The sequence below is a fragment of the Tachypleus tridentatus genome, chromosome 6 (genome assembly GCF_004210375.1).
Source record: "Tachypleus tridentatus isolate NWPU-2018 chromosome 6, ASM421037v1, whole genome shotgun sequence".
In the NCBI taxonomy this organism is placed as follows: domain Eukaryota; kingdom Metazoa; phylum Arthropoda; class Merostomata; order Xiphosura; family Limulidae; genus Tachypleus; species Tachypleus tridentatus.
The window spans coordinates 32,438,634-32,458,004 of record NC_134830.1 but is presented as its reverse complement, the minus strand read 5'-3'; the positions used below and the strand labels follow the sequence as shown (position 1 = coordinate 32,458,004).

At 34.3% G+C, this 19,371-nt stretch overlaps 1 protein-coding gene across 2 annotated transcripts in view; it reads right to left on the bottom strand.

The window, feature by feature from the left end:
• Positions 1 to 8,921: 8,921 nt before the first annotated feature.
• LOC143252201 (F-BAR and double SH3 domains protein 2-like) overlaps positions 8,922 to 19,371 on the bottom strand; it is a 119,396-nt gene continuing 108,946 nt past the window's right edge. Inside the window, exons 19-22 of one of the 2 annotated variants that reach the window (XM_076503958.1) lie at positions 16,614 to 16,755; positions 14,608 to 14,724; positions 14,024 to 14,085; positions 8,922 to 9,683 (exon numbers count right to left, since the gene is read on the bottom strand). In XM_076503958.1, coding sequence (XP_076360073.1) covers positions 9,306 to 9,683; positions 14,024 to 14,085; positions 14,608 to 14,724; positions 16,614 to 16,755 — 699 coding nt within the window. In that variant the 3' untranslated portion in view covers positions 8,922 to 9,305. The remainder of the gene's footprint in view (positions 9,684 to 14,023; positions 14,086 to 14,607; positions 14,725 to 16,613; positions 16,756 to 19,371) is intronic. The other variant, XM_076503959.1, reaches the window with a different exon arrangement.

The following is a 19,371-nucleotide window of genomic DNA, read 5'->3' as shown; positions in this document are numbered from 1 at the left end:
AGAACGCACGATAAGTGTTCAATTCTTACAAATATATATTATTTAATCCTGTAACTGTTCCAGTGAGTTTAAGTGTCTTCTCTGATGCAGTATATAAATATATATATAAACAGAGATGAAAGTGGTGGAGGTATTACTTATACTTCTTCTGGGACCATTTATCTCAAATTATTATACGAAAAAGCGGAGCTTGTTTGTTTTTTAATATCGCGCACAGTTACACGAGGGTTATCAGCTCTAGCCGTCCCTAATTAAGTTATGTAAGACTAGAGAGAAGGTAGCTAGTCGTCACCACCCACCACCAATTCTAGAGATACTCTTTTACCAACGAATGGTGGGATTGACCGTCGTCTTATAATGTTCGAACCCGCGACCTTCAGATCATGAGTCGAGTACGTTAACCACCTGGCCATGCCAAATCAGCAATACGTGTTTAAGTTGCCATAATAATGACGTCAGCAATGGTGCTTGGGCACCATATTTCCTCAAGACTAAATGTTATTTTAACACTTTCCTTTATTTCTTGGATATCTCCCACCCCATCCTCACGTGTACCAGATACTGACGACCCCATATGGTTTGGATATATTATACAGATCAAAATTCTGGTTCTGACGACATCAATACAAGTTTAGTAACAATGTTATTGGGGCCTAACCATACAACGGCCATATTCAATATGGCGGATCTACTTTGTTTACATAGCATGGTTTTAATTATTCATATGTTTATTTAGTCATTCTTCCGTGACTTGCCCTGAACATTTTAAAACCACAAATTTAAGGCAGTATTGCGAAGTGACACACAAAGTAACAACAAAAGATTCTTCTGTGACTTAAACTACTTGGGTAACAACACTTATGGTTGTTGATGTGGAAAAGACGACGATCCTTCACTGGCCAACAATATATTGCTTAAAGTGCTTGAGCTACAAGTTAAACATTGGTGAAACACCTTTATCAACCTACATTTACAAGGTACATATTACATCACTATTAACACATATACCAAGCTAGTAACCGTTTAGGAAATACAGCACATTTTTACACACAGTAACTCTTAATCTTAACAGGCCTATGATTAAAATGTTTAAATTCCATACATCTACTTTCACTTCCATACGTCTACTTTCACAAATACGAATAAGCTACGTAACTTTATCAATCTAACAAGAATTATATACAGTTGAATGTTAACTCTTTTATCTAAGACGTAAAAATTAGTAATAAAGCTAACTGTACCAAAACAAACAAAAATAGTTGAACCCTAATCAAGAAATAATTGTAAGCTGATTCATAGTTAATCAATTCTTCTAAAATGAATTATCAGTTAAGGTGTTAAATTATGTTTTACTTAAAATTATTACAAATGAAAAACAAGTTTTAGCTTCTTTGTTTGAAATTAAGCACAAAGCTACACAATTGGCTATCTGCGCTCTGCCCACCACGGGTTAGAAGTTACGGAGTACACCACTTATACTAGAGTATAATAGTGGAAAGGTGCACCTCAGTCAAGGAGTACTGATAAGTGTAACCCAGTCAAGAAATGTCTCTGGGTGCACCTCAGTCAAGAAGTGTTGAAAACGTATTCCAGTCAAGCAATGATTCTGGATGTATCTTAAACAATGCATGCAAGGTGTGTCTCATTGTAATGGCGTAAACAAACCTTTATAGTTGTCCATGCACCATTAGATCATGCTCACATTGCAAACAACACTTCGATGGTTATATCTGATATCTGCCTGAATCTGTGACCAAAGAAATGCATAGTGTTCTGATATTACATTGTAAGTATTGCATCAGAACAACAGTATTTTATACATCACGAACCAAGTTAACCGTTCTACTCACATGGAGTATTTAATCACACATAATATATTCCTAGTATTTACTGTCCCTTCATACTTCGTACAACCCCTACTGTAGCAGAATAGTGCGCACTACATTTCCTTCACAGATGTAGAACTCAGTACTCGAACAACCATTAGATGGTCATGCGCCAAGTAACAATAAGTGTTGAATACGCCGCTACTTTTGTCACGAGACTGACTGTGAAAGAATGGATACAAAAGTTTACCATGTACAACAGCCACGTAATGGTTATAAGTCAACTACGTCGAGGAATGGTTATAAACTGTAACATAATCACGTATTGGTTACAGATAAGTTCCGTCAAGGAACGATTGTAAACTGTAACATAATCACGTACTGGTTACAGATAAGTTCCGTCAAGGAATGGTTATAAACTGTAACATAATCACGTACTGGTTACAGATAAGTTCCATCAAGGAACGATTGTAAACTGTAACATAATCACGTACTGGTTACAGATAAGTTCCGTCAAGGAATGGTTATAAACTGTAACATAATCACGTACTGGTTACAGATAAGTTCCATCAAGGAACGATTGTAAACTGTAACATAATCACGTACTGGTTTCAGATAAGTTCTGTCAAGGAATGGTTATAAACTGTAACATAATCACGTACTGGTTTCAGATAAGTTCTGTCGAGGAATGGTTATAAACTGTAACATAATCACGTACTGGTTTCAGATAAGTTCTGTCGAGGAATGGTTATAAACTGTAACATAATCACGTACTGGTTACAGATAAGTTCTGTCGAGGAATGGTTATAAATCATACTACAGCCACGTAGTGGTTACAGATTAACTCAGTCAAAGAATAATTACAAAATGCGCCAAATGTATAAATGTCAGAATAGTTGCCGGGTGTACATCAGTCATGTAGTTTATAAATTACTTTAGTAAAATATTAACGTAATTCCACGAAGTGAAGAAGTAAATCATTTAACCGTGTCAACAAATGGCTACAGGTAATCAAAAATTGGCTTTTTAAGATGAAGAAACAATAATGCTATGTTACATTATGCCATGTGTGCTTCTGTAAGAAAGTGTTGGCAATACGCGAGTAATGAATATGAGTATATATATATATATATATACACATACTCAAGACATTAGAGAAAAACTAGTGACGAAGATATTGCCTTTACCCGAGAAAAGAAATCGAAGTGTTAATCATACAATAAACAAAAAAAATTAAAATCCTAAAGTTATCGTACGAACGTACAGTTGGGCAGGAGCTTACATCTGGACCGCTAAAGAAAAGATTACTTTCATAGACTATCGAACCTGTGTTGATGTTATTACTGACAAGTTTTAAAACACCATGCTATTTACCATTCAACAAGAACGAATCTCTGCTTCTATTTTTACACCAGCGTCCTGTCCGTATCATGTTTAGTTTAATCTGTGCTGACAGTTACGGTTGCTACACATAATGCTCACTTTTAGATTCTTCAAAATCTGTACGTAAAGAAAAACAATAAAAAAAGCTGAAAGCGTTCTTAATGCTTTAAAGGTATATTTATCAAAAGCACCTACGAAGAGGAAACAGCCTATGAGTTCAGAAAAATATGTGCTACAAATATGATCGTTTTCTTAGCTAAGGTAGCTATCCTCGGCACGTGGAACGTGACGCTACTACACACGTGGTCAAGTAACACAAGTAACCCCGTTTCCGATAAAGAAAAAAAAAAGCATTACATTACGTAGCAAAACACCTTATTAATGTCCGTTACTTGTAAACAGTACTACCCAAGACAAAAAAATAACTAAAAGTCGAATATCAGGACACCTGACAGCAGTTCAGGCAGCGCCATCTTTAGAAAATCTACCTTTCCTTCTCAAGTGCATTTTGTTAGGCTTCGCTTTAAAAGTTCACTCGCGTGGTCTCAACCTCGAAAAGCAAATGAAACATTGGCTATGTCACACGCTTGCACTTCTGTGTGGGCGTACGTTCGATGCATTTCAAAATAAACACCAATTGTGTGACAGTGTATTTTATTTTTACGTATCTGGTGCTTTTCTTTTATCAAGTGTTCTAAGAACTCTTGACCTGAGAATCAGCAACTCACGTTACAAAGTCAGACACTAAATGTGAATACTTGAGAGAAGCCACAGATACATGAATACACCACTTGATAAAGTTCACCGATCCAACTTTAATATTAATACCTAGTGCTTGTTCGTCACCTCAGTTTGACCCATCTTATAAAAGCAAATTCCAAATAATTTTTTTTTTTACTTTTAACTTCGTTTAAGTGTTTTTACCACTTATAGAGTGTAAATAAATTAATTAATTAAGAATCTAACGATGCCAGAATCTATATAAAAACGCTAGAATAACACTCTTCCATTATTAGAACATTCACTAGAGTATAGAACATTAACATATTACACAATGTAAACACACTTTTTATGGGGGGGAGGGTAGAAGCAAATCTAGGGGTGTGAAAATAAGATATCCTACAACTTACCCGTCGTATCAGTTAGCTGTCAGTCAACATTATATTCATTTAACAGCTTTTTTTCTGTATTATATTTCTGCAGTCGTTATAATACGAATTAAGCACACTTAATTATGGTAGCACACTGTGCTGATATGAGTTTCCAACAACGATTTAGTCATAACATTTATTTTAGGGGCACATACTACATGTTTCGGCAGAACGTTGGTCCGTATTCTTCAGGTCTGATTGGTAGCTACAGTATAAAAACAAAGACAAAACACAAGGGTATAATGTAAAGCAAATGATGTCACCAGGTGGCGTGATTACAGATCATATCTGAAGAAGGTATATCAAAGTTTTAACGAAATGTATAGTGTTCCCCAAAATGTATATGATCTCGTTATGCTTATAGATAGTTTCTGTCAACGTATTATGATAAATAAAATATGCTGTTATAATCCAGAATATTCTACAGGGTGACCCGTAAGTCCCAACCCATCCATATATTTTATGTATCCAGTGTATCTGTGTGCTGTCCCTCATTCTTGCTGTATAATATTATGCGACGCCATGTTCTGTGAGGCATTTTCTTCAACTTAGAAGGGGTTATTGTTCCAAATGCCGCGGTAACAGCTGCCTTCAACTCATCATTAGTATTATTGAATATAACATAATAACATATACCACCTGTATATATCATATAGGTACCATCTCCTATTTTTACGCATGTTTTCGTTATCATTTTCAGTATTCGGCAATATTTAATGTTGAATGCTGTGGAATAATAGGTACTGTACATGATAACTGTTATCTTGTTACTGAGAAAGGAAGACAGATTCACAATGGAGGGGAAGGGAACATACTCATAACGCATGACTTTGAAATAGCTCTAAAAATGTACTGATTGCATGTTTGTAGCCATTCCCAGTAATAACAGTGAACAGCGCAAAACACAAATGCTGAATCGCTTTGTATAAGTATTAACACAACCATCAGACAGATTTGTTGTTAACTTTGACTTACATAAAACTTGTCATAGAAACCCCTGGCTTTAAACTTGCTATAAACACAGATCAGAGTAACACTTGTTGTTAATCTCAACTTACATAAAACTTGTCATGGAAATACTTGGCTTTAAACTCGATATACTAAACACAAGCCAGTGTAACATCTGTTTTAACCTTGACTTACATAAAATTTGCCATGGAAATACTTGGCTTTAAACTCGATATAATAAACATAAGCCAGTGTAACACCTGTTTTAACCTTGACTTACATAAAATTTGCCATGGAAATACTTGGCTTTAAACTCGATATAATAAACATAAGCCAGTGTAACACTTGTTGTTAATCTCAACTTACATAAAACTTGTCATGGAAATACTTGGCTTTAAACTCGATATAATAAACATAAGCCAGTGTAACACCTGTTTTAACCTTGACTTACATAAAATTTGCCATGGAAATACTTGACTTTAAACTCGATATAATAAACATAAGCCAGTGTAACACCTGTTTTAACCTTGACTTACATAAAATTTGCCATGGAAATACTTGGCTTTAAACTCGATATAATAAACATAAGCCAGTGTAACACCTGTTTTAACCTTGACTTACATAAAATTTGCCATGAAAATACTTGGCTTTAAACTCGATATAATAAACATAAGCCAGTGTAACACCTGTTTTAACCTTGACTTACATAAAATTTGCCATGGAAATACTTGGCTTTAAACTCGATATAATAAACATAAGCCAGTGTAACGCCTGTTTTAACCTTGACTTACATAAAATTTGCCATGGAAATACTTGGCTTTAAATTCACTATACTAAACACAAGCCAGAGTAACACCTGTTAATCTTGGCTTGGATAACATGAAATTGGAAAACACTTAAGATTAACAGCTAGACAGTACAAGCTAGAGAAATACTTTTGTTAAGTATCTTAGAGCATGTATATATTAAGATAGGCGGTAAGTATCTTAGAGCATGTATATATTAAGAAAGGTATACAGCATCACTAAAACATTTGTAACAATATAATGCTAAATAAAGGCCTACCATAGACAATTTAGAATGAAATAAGTTTAATATGCTCTTTATTTTATTATGTATTTCAAACACATTCATACATTTAACCACATGGTAACGATATGCATTACGTGCACTACAAAGTTTCAAACAATTTGTACAAAATAACCATAATGACCAAATACATTTAATTTAATATAAGCTCTGCACTATATTATAAAAATGTTGAAATAGTTGAATACAAATTAAACAAGCAAAAAGGTAAAATATAATCGCACGTTCTTATTTTTTGTAAAAATGTGGTATCATAAAGATAAAACACATTCATACGTTTTGTACTACGTAATTATAAAACTCAAACACATTCATATGTTTTGTACTAAACAGCAAAAATGGATACATTTTCACACATTCTGAGCTTCATAAATATCTAGCACATTCATTCATACTGTAGTACATACACATGAGAGTCAAGCACCTTGATTCTGTGCATACCACATAATCATAAAAAAGTCAAACACATGCATACATTCTGTATACCCTAAATATGTTATTGAAGTGCATTTGTACATTTTGAATGACAAAGCCATAAAGGAAAAAAAACATTCTGTACTACATAAACAAAAAAATAACAAGTTCATACATTTTGTAATAAATAACCAAAAGACTCAAATACAATCATACATTCTGTACTGGCCAAGTCAATAGACCATGCTGTTTTTAAAGATTTAGTACAATATAAGTATTAGCTACATATATTCTGTGTTGAACAAATCATTGAATCAAATATTATTATCATACATTCTGTACTGTACAAACCATTAAGTCAAATATTATCATACATTCTATAGTGAACAAATAATTACGTGAAATATCATACATTCTGCGCTAGACAAACCATTAAGTCAAATATTATCATACATTCTATAGTGAATAAATAATTAAGTCAAATATCTTACATTCAGCACTAGACAAACCATTAAGTCAAATACTATCATACATTCTATAGTGAATAAATAATTAAGTCAAATATCATACATTCTGCACTAGACAAACCATTAAGTCAAATACTATCATACATTCTGTACTGTACAAACCATTAAGTAAAATGTTATCATACATTCTATAGTGAACAAATAATTAAGTCAAATATCATACATTCTGCACTAGACAAACCATTAAGTCAAATATTATCATGCATTCTGTACTGAACAAACCATTAAGTCAAATATTATCATACATTCTATAGTGAATAAATAATTAATCAAATATCGTACATTCTGCACTAGACAAACCATTAAGTCAAATATTATTATAATATATTCTGTACTGTACAAACCATTAAGTCAAATGTTATCATACATTCAGTGGTACATAAATCTGGATACCACATATTTTCATATATCCTCAATTACTTAAGTAGGGAGAAAAATTAACTTTTCAATATGTATTTGTACACAACTGTAGATCAGGCTAAGCATACATATCCTGAATAAAGAAATAAACTAAACATTGCTCACTCATTCTACACACTGAAATTAAACATAATGTCATATAAATCCTCTAAAAATAACTGTGCATTCCATAAGTTAAATCATATATATATTATGAACAAATGTGGTGAGCATAATGGTTAAACAAAAATTTTAACACCAAAACATGTTAAATCTATCAACATGTTTATTGAGTAACATAATTCTAAATGAAGGAGTATACACGCATGCAGAAAAATGAGAAATTTGGCAAGAGGTAAAATAAAAGTTGAATATCAATGAGACCAATTGGCTAAAATATATACATAAAATATATATAAAAATTCAGTTGAATATCAACGATATTTTTGGCATGGTGTACATGCAGCAATCACATCTTAACAAATGATTAAAACCTAATGTGTAACAGCTACTCAAGCACATAATCCTTAAACTCTCAACATTCTTAAACGATATAGAAGGATACAATACCTTAAACCTTATTACTCCTAACACTTAACATTATCTATATGAACATGGTATCATGACGTACACAGCTTCAACTTCCATGGCCTGCCATGGTTTATTTATTAACAAGAATGTATACAATATATATATATATATATCTATAACAAAAACCAATACAGACTAAACACCAACAAATAGCAAACTACATACTTGAGAAAGAATATACTGTCCATACACACACATAAATATATATCTATATATATATCTATAAATATCTACATCTATATAAATATATATACACACACACTAGATTTCTGAAAACTGTAAGTGAAGAGACTTATCAAAGATGTATAATGATATAACTGGGATCTAATGAAAAGTGTTCTGCTCTTTGTCAGGTTTTTTCAGTAATCATTATGACTAGCTTACCAGTTCCCAAACTAATATCTTTACAGAGTGATTCAGTGAGAGAATCGACTGAGTTTTACTTTAAAACTTTAAATGGACTAGTCTTACAACTATCAACTGATGATACAAATCCCTCTGACAAGTAATAACTCAGTTCTTCCCACATGTTTTAAGTAAACCAATCTTAAAAATACTCATTCAAACCGAAACACAAATTTTCACTGATATTAGCAACAGAAATTATTTATACCACTTCTAATTTTTGATTACAGACCTTGTTTACGAGCCTATTTCTTTTTCTGTTCCTTTCAGATAAAAACCTAATATAGTTAGAAATTCTTGGAACCCATAGATATCAAAATGTGCTTAAATCATTGTGACCACTTATGACAGGAGTGGAAAATGTTATGGTCAAAAGCATCATCTTAGATGCGTGAAACTTTGAAGAACCTCCCCACTGTGCTATTGATGTAAATGTATTGTTTAAATGGGCATCTTGATGATATGTGACTTCCAGATGTTCTGAATACATAAACTATGAAACATGAAAGGCTTAACATTATATTAGGTCTCCCTCGTACTACTACTTGTTTGTAGTCTACTCAAAATGTGACTTATTCAGTGCACGAGAAGCCTTCAGGAACGTTATTTTCTGAATCTTTCTCAGGCACTACATCAGCATCATTCTGTGGCAGTCCACTTTCCCCTTGAATGATGTCACCATTTTGTGAAACATTCTCAGTTTCGTCTTCCTGAAATTCTTTTTCAAAGTCCTCTGCACTGCGATAAGTGATCACGGAGGAGTCTGTAACATCATCTTGGTCAGTAGGAGAACTGTCTTCTTCAGTTCTGGAGCACTGGACTTGGCCATTGTCCTGATCTTCCACAGTTTTGTCATTGCTCCTGATTACTTCCACAACAATGTCTGGCTGTTGGATGGCGTTTTTCAACTTCTGACTGGATAATTCAGCAGGTCCTTTATTTTGGTTTACCTATGTAAAAGAAAAAGCAAACATTTCAGAAAAATTTCAATTCCATCAACTGAACGCAAGGTTTTATTTAGAACTCTGTTATGTTAGAAGTTTCAATTGTATTTATTCAATACAGATATTTCATCAAACAGGTATCAAACTATTTTAAATACCTTAACTTTTCTTCGTAACATATATCATTATAAGCTGTTTCATCCGTCTTGAACCATTTCTCTTGAGCTATTTTCTTTATTGTTACATATTCATCAGGACAATGAACTGTTTATACAGAACCATCTCATAACATACGTTAAAATTTCTTGAACTGCATGTCGAACTATAACCTCTTCAATTACGGAAATATTTCTAAAATATACATCTTTTACTAATTCTTGCCCTCTTAACTTCAAATACTCTTGGTATTGGACGTCGTAAAATAATATCTTCATCACAACAGATTCCCGTAATTTACGTGTCAACTAATTTCATAAATTGTTCATTCTAGGCCTTTTCAACACTACACATTAAAAATAAACTACATAAATGATCTTCTCTGGATCCCTATACACAAACTATAAATCAAAGTCGGAATCCATAAACTGTTCACCTTGAAGCTTATGTATTAAATATCGAATAATAATTTTCAAAGCATACAAACTATTTCGTTGTGTTTACTTCAGTTTTAGTCAAAATTAAAAAATAAACTTCAAAATCTTTATATAAAACTAATAAGCTTTCACTTGAAACATTTGTTTACTGAACGCTTGACTGGAAAACTGAATGTAGATCTAAAGAATACAATATCTGATAGACGACAGATACCAATGTTAACTGATTTATATCTCCACTTATATGTATTTTCTACAAATTGTATCATTATTTAGGTTTGTTTTGTTTTGAATTTCGCGCAAAGCTACTAGAAGCTAGTCATCACCACCCATCGCTAACTCTTTGGCTACTCTTTTACCAACGAATAGTGGGATTGACCGTCATATTATAACGCCCTCATGGCTGAAAAGGCGGGCATGTTTGGTGCGACCGGGATTCGAACCCGCGACCCTCGGATTATGAGTCGAACGCCTTAACACGCTTGGCCATGCAGGGCCCCATTATTTAGGTAAATAAGCATCAGGTTTAGACTCCCTTCGGTTATACTTGGTTATTTCAAACTGAATTCAGGTTTGTTTTCTTCAAATCCAAACTGAATCAAATCCATCTGTTCTTCATTGGAAATACAATTCAATTTTATTTGTTTTATTTCCACTTTATCCATACTTATGATCTGTTTATTAACAACAACAAGTTCCTGGAGAAAAACCACAGAAAGGAGTGAAAAAACAACAACATATATATTCATGGTCATTTTACTTTATACAAAAGCACATGAGATCCCATTAAAAACACGGCACTCTCTCTTCAAAGTAACCAAATACAAACGATGTTAAGTGTGTGTACTCACACAGCAGGGTAGCTTTTGAAAAACTGTGATTAATGAGGTTAAGGTCAAATATCAGGTCACAGCCTCTGCTCTCATGACGCTACTCTGCATGTGCAAAACAAGGTTGGGATGTCTTGACTGAAAAACATTGTTTTCGTGCCATGTAATTCAATAATTTTAAATAATTAAAAACTAAAAGAAAAACAGAAAGGAATAAAATAGTTGTTTAATGTTACCGCTACCAAGTTCAAGAGTACTATAGTTCATAGGTAAACCAGAGAATTGTTTGTTTGCTTTGAATTTCGCGCAAAGCTAATCAAGGGCAATCTGCGCTAGCCGTCTCTAATTTAGCAGTGTAAGACTAGATGGAAGGCAGCTAGTCATCACCAACCAAAAAAAACTCTTGGGCTACTCAGTAACCAACGAATAGTGGAATTGACCATCACATTATAACGCCACAACAGCTGATAGGGCGAGCATGTCTGATGCGATGGGAATTCGAACCCGCGACTCAGATTACGAGTCGAACGCCTTAACCCACCTGGCCATGCCGGACCGAACCAGAGAAGAACAAACGTGTTTGACAGAGGTAGGATATGTTATACAGCTTTATATACGCATTTACTGAGGGCATATAAAATTAACAATATCGTTCAATTTCACTGCAAGCAGAAACAGCTGAAAATGACTGTTTATCAAACGTGTGCTCTCGTATGTTTGTTTGTTTTTTAATTTCGCGCATATATATATATATATATATATACTCTAGAGCTATTTGTGCTTAGCCGTTTCTAATTCTGAAGTGATTCACTTCAAAAACAAAATAAATAAAAAAGCAGCTAGCCAACACTACCCACCGCCAACTCTTGAGCTATTCTTTACCAACAAATACTGGGATTAACCGCTGTGTTGAGCGGTCTCATATTAAAGTGAAAGAATGTTCGGAAGGAGAATTCAAACCCACGACTCTCAGATTATGAGTCGTGTCTTTAGATTGGTCAACTTCATCAATTAAAAACAGGAAACTATCACTTCCTGGAACACGTTTTACGATTAAAAATATAAATATAATATTATAATATAATATAATATATAATATAAATAATATTTCGGATATCTGCAGGCACTGATACCCAATTTTTTATCGTTATGAGCCCTCAGACTTACCGTTGAGCGAAAGGGAACAACAATCACAAGACACAACTTAAAAGCAGGCAAATAACAATAGGCTTAATAATTATATCTTGAAATGTTAAACAGTTTTCTTGAAAAATAAAGGCAGGGCATGTATAATAGTGACGTGTAAATTTTGATAACTTTAGATATTCTGATTTTCATCATTTGAAGCCTATTATACTGTATTCAAATATTTCTTTCTGTTGTATTGAAAAAAATCGTTAAGTCAGATGCTTGTTTGTTTGTTTTGAATTTCGCGCTAAGCTACACGAGGGCTATCTGCGTTGATCGTCCCTAATTTAGCAGCATAAGACTATAGGAAAGACAGTTAGTCATCACCACCCACTGCAAAATCTTGAGCTACTATTTTGCCAACGAATAGGGGAATTGACAGTAACTTCATAACGTCCCCTCGGCGAGCATGTTTGGTGTGACGGGGATTCGAGCCTGCGACCTTCAGATTACGAGTGGAGTTCCTTAACCACCTGGTAATGCCGGCCATGTGTTATGAAAGAAATTTATTGTATCAATTTTGTTGGCAAGTATAATAAATTTGATAGATATTGACACTGAATTAACTTTTAAGTTAAAATTAAAATTTCAGGCTATTTGAGATCGTAATACGTTAACATAGGTAACATAATAAATCGGAGGTTCGTTCGAGATAAATTAGAATCCGTAATGTATAACTGAATGTTTAAAGTGTTAGATTTTTCCTGCTTTTGCTTATTCTCCATGCTGGGCCGGAAGTCAGATGCACTGGTTGCCTTGGACAGAGAGCTGAACATTTCCTGTAAATTGATCAACACATAGTCAACGCCAACAACTCTTGGCTTTTCAAGTATTCGTGATCTTTGATGGCTCATGTTGTCCAAATAAGTAATTTAAACTTTGATGGTGTATTATTTCTAGCATCACGAACTGGCCTTCCTTCTATTTTCCCTCTTTTCTAGGCTAATAATTGTACTGTATTTGTTTTATGTATTTATCGTAAAGCTACTAAGATTATCTACTGCTTTCCCAATTTTTTTAAAGACAGACCAAAGGTTTGGTTTGGTTTGAATTTTGCGCAAGGATCCACGAGGGCTATCTGCGGTAGCCGTCCCTAATTTAGCACTGTAAAACTAGAGGGAAGGCAGCTAATCATCACCAACCAACGAAAACTCTTGGGCTACTCAGTTACCAACGAATAGTAGAATAGACCGCACATTATAACGCCACAACAGCTGAAAGGGGCGAGCATGTTTGGTGTGACAGGGATTCGAACCCGCGACCCTCGGATTACGAATCGATTGCCTTAACCATCTGGCCATGCCGGGCCTACAGACCAAAGCGAAGACAGATAATCATCAGCATCCCACCACCCAAACTAAAAGATTGACTGTTACACTTATAACGTAACCACAGATTAAATTGCTGAATATTTTTGTTGTGTCACTCGGATTCGAAACGCGGCCTAACACCACCTCACAAGTAAAGACAATAAACAAACTATTCAGAAAAAATAATCAGGGACAAACATATGAAGACAAGAAATTTTCATTTTTAAATTATTCAAATTCATATCTGCATAACAAATGCCTGGTATGAAACAGTTTCCAAGAGCTTCGGAATTCTGGTAACCTTAAGTGGCTGATACCAATTTCAAAAATAAATGTTAGGGTATACTACGTCATCATCCCATGAGAGTTGCAAAACCATGAGATGTAGATAATTTGAGAAAAATATCCAGTTTTATGTTACTTACCTCTACTCGTGGCGGGCTCTCCGGACTGGACATTAGAGGAGCGTAGTTTCTACCTGCAGAAGCTCATAAGGAGAGATAATGATAAAATAACCACACAGAAAAGGAAATTATGACTTGTTTAACACGTTAAACAAATAACAGTAAAATATCTACTTTCAATTCCTCCTCTCCCTTACTTCAGAGAGTTAATAATTCATGTAATTCTCCGCAAGATGGAGTAATCATAAACTTTAACAAGGACGACTTTCCAATTTTTTTGTTTTCAGTGACACTTGCATGTGTAACGCCACTTAGGCAGGCGGTACGTCAAATCTCCTTAATTAAAACACACAAAAATTTAAACTGATAGATCATCACTATACTGAAACCTTGTCTAACAGCACTACGCACAAAATGTGCGTTATTTAAAAACAGAAAAAAAAAGATGAAAAAAAAACCACTAAGTACTCGGTGCGTCGTCACATCAGAGCCAAAATAAAAACACGTGCTTGAAACTTCCCCGTAGTTCTATTAGATACAATAACATTAAATTTACCCGGACTAGGGCGTTTTTACTGAAGCTGAAAGCCTCTATCCACACTTACCAGGTGTTTCCTGTTCGCTAGATTCACTCTCAGAGGCCGAAAATTGAGAATTGTACTGCTGCTGTTGGTCTTGTGTTAATTCTAACTGGAAGTCAGGATCGTGATACAGAATGGAAACTGTCGGGAAGAGAAGTAAAATAAGAAAGAACCAGTGTGAGTCAAGGTACTCAAATACTTTCTGTGGAATATCAACACGTTTGATCCATGAATAACTGGAAAAACAATATATTACGCAACAATGAGATAACAGAAGACCTCTGAATTGTTGTATAAAAGCAATCAACTGAATGCTTCATTTATAAATAACTATTTAACAGCATATTACGCAATAATGAGATTACAGAAGACCTCTGAATTGTTGTATAAAAGCAATCAACTGAATGCTTGATCTATGAATAACTATTTAACAACATATTACGCAATAATAAGATAACAAAGGCCTATAACTTGTTGGATAAAAGCAATCAGTTGAATACTAGCCTAACATTACTTACTGATGCCAAAATTCATGTACCGATCAGACATAACTTCATAATGTAAGAGGCTGAGTTGCTTATGACGTCACCTAAACGCCACCATATAGTTGTAATACTGCTGTAGAAACGATCAAAATGTTTAACATTCTGATATTGGTATACGTAATTCAGTATCATACGAGCAACAGAGATGTGTTACCGAAAACATGAAAGCACTAAACGATTTTAATGGAACAAACAATGTAACTTTGAAATTACATCAGTTTTGACAACATGATTCCTGTGTTCACAGTGCTTTATTAAAATGGATGGATGTCCTGGTTAAGTTGTTGTTGTTTTTTAATTTTGTTTGTCTTCTGAAGAACAACATTAAATTATTGCCTTGATAACTTGACAAGAAAACATTAAACATCAAATTGCTAATACACATACTGCTTTAAACAAGTATAAACTGCTTGTTTTGGGATTTTTTTGTTATCGAATAATTGTTTCTGTTTTTTACAATTTCTCGCAGTTTTGTGGGAAATTCTAAAAAACAAACAAACAGAAACAATTATTCCATAACTATTTACATATAGTCATCTCTAATTTTAAAATAGTAGACCAAAAGAAAAGCGGCCATCTGATAGGCTACTGCAATCGAATATTAAGAATTGACTGTCACTCCTATCCCCTGGTAAGACAAGTAAAGTAAGGGACTTGTTACCATAACATTTGGATATCGAGTCTCCGCAGTAGACAGAGTCCAGATTTCTGTAGCCTTATCCTAAGAAAACAACAACAATCACTTATAACGCACCCAATGTCCCAAAGAGCGGAACGTGTTTTGTTTTTCTTCTATTTTCTTTTAAAGCAGTAAGGGAGTACGAACCATGGATTTACCGTTCACCACGCTAACCACTGGACCACGCTGGACACCAGTTGTTTCAGTTAAACTGTCTGGAGTAATCTGAGCCACACAGTTGAATAAACCTGTATGCAGGCGAATATTTTACCTCCAAGAATGGTTGCAAAAAGAACTCGTATTCTTAAATACTTCAAATGTACCTAGAAAATACTACAATGTTGTGAAATCGTGTTCGTATTATATAAGATTTTGAACAGCTTCACGACATAATTTTAACAATACAAAAGTGATAAGTTGTTGTTGTTGGTGGTGTTTGTTACTAAGCACTAAGGGCTACCTGTGTTCTGCCCACCATGGTATGTAAACCCTGTTTCTAACGGTACAAGTCCACAGATTTACCTCTGTGCCACTGGGGACGAAACCTTGACTTTTGAGTCTAGTAAGTGATAAGATATACAAGATACGAGCTGACGTAGCCCTTCGGCGCACGGCCAAGACACGTGAGGAAGGGATCAAGGGCATATTCTGACCCCTTATATCACTTATCGAGGAATCATAAGGGTACCTTTAGTAGGTTTGGTGACAATAGGACTAGTTGTTTGCCAATTAAAAGCGAGCATTCGCATGCACACTGAATTTTGCTAAATAATGACGTAAATACTTGGTGTAGTTTCCCATCATACCTTTTGATGTTGATCCCGTCTCAACAGCCTCTGTTTCCGGGGTGGGTTGAGTTAGGATTACTTGAGCAGGTGGCAGCAGCAACTGTGGCTTGGGAGGGGTGAACGCTGGAGGAGGGGCACTATCTGTTGGTGTCGTCAGTTCCTGAAAATTTAATTAATAACACCTCTGATCGAAAGAAAGCCAATTATGCAAATTAAAACTAAAGTAGCACAAAGCAAACGTAGATCATTTCTGAGATGACTCAAACTAATATTTTAAGTTGATAATAGCAATCCCGTATAACAAACTGATTACAAATATTTAACTGTTACAACCTAATATATCACAGATTTAATGTAGTAATTAGACTGCGTCGTATCACGTCTTCGCTGTTAATGTCTCCTGGAAATAATAATGAAAAAAAGAGAGAGTTGAATCGATTAAGCTGATAAAATAATAATATAATCACCAAAATGTGGTGTAGGCATAATAAGCCAATAAGGCTTAAACGATTATTATGTAACGTTAACGCAGGTATAAATGAATAATAATAAAGTAAGTGGTATTAAAAAAATTAAATAACATGACAATAATAAATCGTTACTCAAATTGTAATTCGTACTAAAATAAATACAATTAATAAACACAGCACTTCATTAAATTAATCTAGTTTACACCATTAAAGTTGTTCATGAAATTTTAAAGTATAAATAGCGTCGTCCACAACTATATTCGTCCCATTCCAGCTAGCCTAATGAGCTCTGGTATTGAACAAAAAGCTTCGTTAGCACTGGATACAGCAGATATAATATGATTGACATACTGTTATACATTCTTGTTTACTTTCACTCACGAGTTCTTAGAATTCTGTGAAGTATATCGTAAACCACATAGCTTAGCATGTATACAACCGATACAATCGAAGCACACCACAAACTATACCAAAGTTTGTGCTAATTTGCTTTAATACGTCCACCACCAGAGGGAGTAGTTGTGATTATGTCTAGTCACTACATAAAATGTGCTTGTTACTTAACTTTGTTTGTTATAAACCACTGGTTGAATATTTGAATGTCACTTACTTGACTGGGTTGGCAAGTACCAGTATTTCACAAGCAAGTACAACTGTACAATGACAACCCAGTGCTAGTATATTTCCCTTCTGTCAAATAAAGTATTAATCGCGTACGTATTACAAGGACACCAAATGATATGATGTAATAGCTGAATCAAATCAGTATATAAGTATATAGTCGAGCTCTGTCTCAACAGTACTGAATATCTACAGTGTTTTGCAAATAAACTATTAAACTTGAATATCATGTCTTAAAACATTTTGTCATATTAACCCTAGAGTTAACTGTATTGAAACTGGATACAATGTATTCACAACCCCAAAGTTAGTTGTTCAAAGTAAAACACAAAGTAGGGATGGGCGTAACGACTGCTACACCCACTGTGAAGTTGCACAGTGTAAAAAACCGCTAAGAGTTGCAATGTTACCTCACCCATTCCTACCCTGTTTCCTTGTTTTTGGTGCTCACATTCCTACTTCCTAATTTTTGTTTAAAAACATTTTACGCTTGTCTCTGCTTTTTGTTACAAGTCTCGAGAGTTAATGGGCTCTAGGCATATCTTTCAAGTAGCTTTTCTTAGAACTATCTCTTGATATTTCCTGATTTTGATATATTTATTGTAGTTTTTCGTTCATCTAGCTTGAGTGACAGCCTTTTCTTTGGTTGAATTAATGGTTAAGGCTTGTTTTGCGTATTCAGTATTACTGTTTCCAACCTCATCTTCATTATTGCAGAAGTGCATTCTACGCGGGGAAAAAATTCTCGAGGTCATCATCATAAGATTTTCTTCTTTTCTATGGTGTTGTTTCCTTGAAAGGCATATTTTAAAAATCGCACTGTTTCAAGTATCACCTTAGATATCAAGAGGTCACACTTAAGTTTGAAAATAACACAAAGGTAAATTATACAATTTATTTTTCTTGTTTTAAGTTCAGAGTGCTCGAGCAAAGCCGTATCAGACTTTAGCAGTAATAGTGTTCGTCCTCACATAGGAGATTCACGTCTTACTTTATTCAACACGAAACTCTCGAGTCAGATGTATAGAACTAAAAACTTCGTTTTCAAAAATTAGATCCTTAATAGAACATAGATGTAAAGAATCTAGACAGTCCGCATTTTTTAAACTAGCTGATACAGCTGCAGGCTGATCATGTAGCGCGTGCGCATAAGCATCCGCACGTCATACGAGGGAGAGTTGTTACTTGACAAATCACGGAGCGTGCTCTTAATCATACAATATAGCTATTCATGTACTGTTAGCTCGTTAGTAATGTCATAAAATGGTAATTGTTATTACTTGCTTTTACTAAGATTATAAATAAAACTAAGAAAAACACATTTAAGAAAGGTAATGTAATTCAATCATATGCATTTAGATATAAAGGCAACAAGAGATATGCCTTTCCAGCAACGTTAGTCAGTCACCCAGTCAGTCATGTTGACAAATTTGTGGTTTTGTATAACTTTCTTTTGACTTTACCGACTTTCTTAAGTGCTTTGCTGGCTTGTTATTCTGCAGTTGATTTGTAAAGTGTTAATAAAGTTTTGTTTACATGCTGTTTGTAGTGTGTTTGAGATTTCAGTTTGTATTGTACATCTGACTCATTTCTACTAAGAGTAATACTATACTTTTGATGAAACTTTCTTGGCTACAGGGTTCATAAAAATATACGATTTTTTGGTTAATACATTCTTAATTATT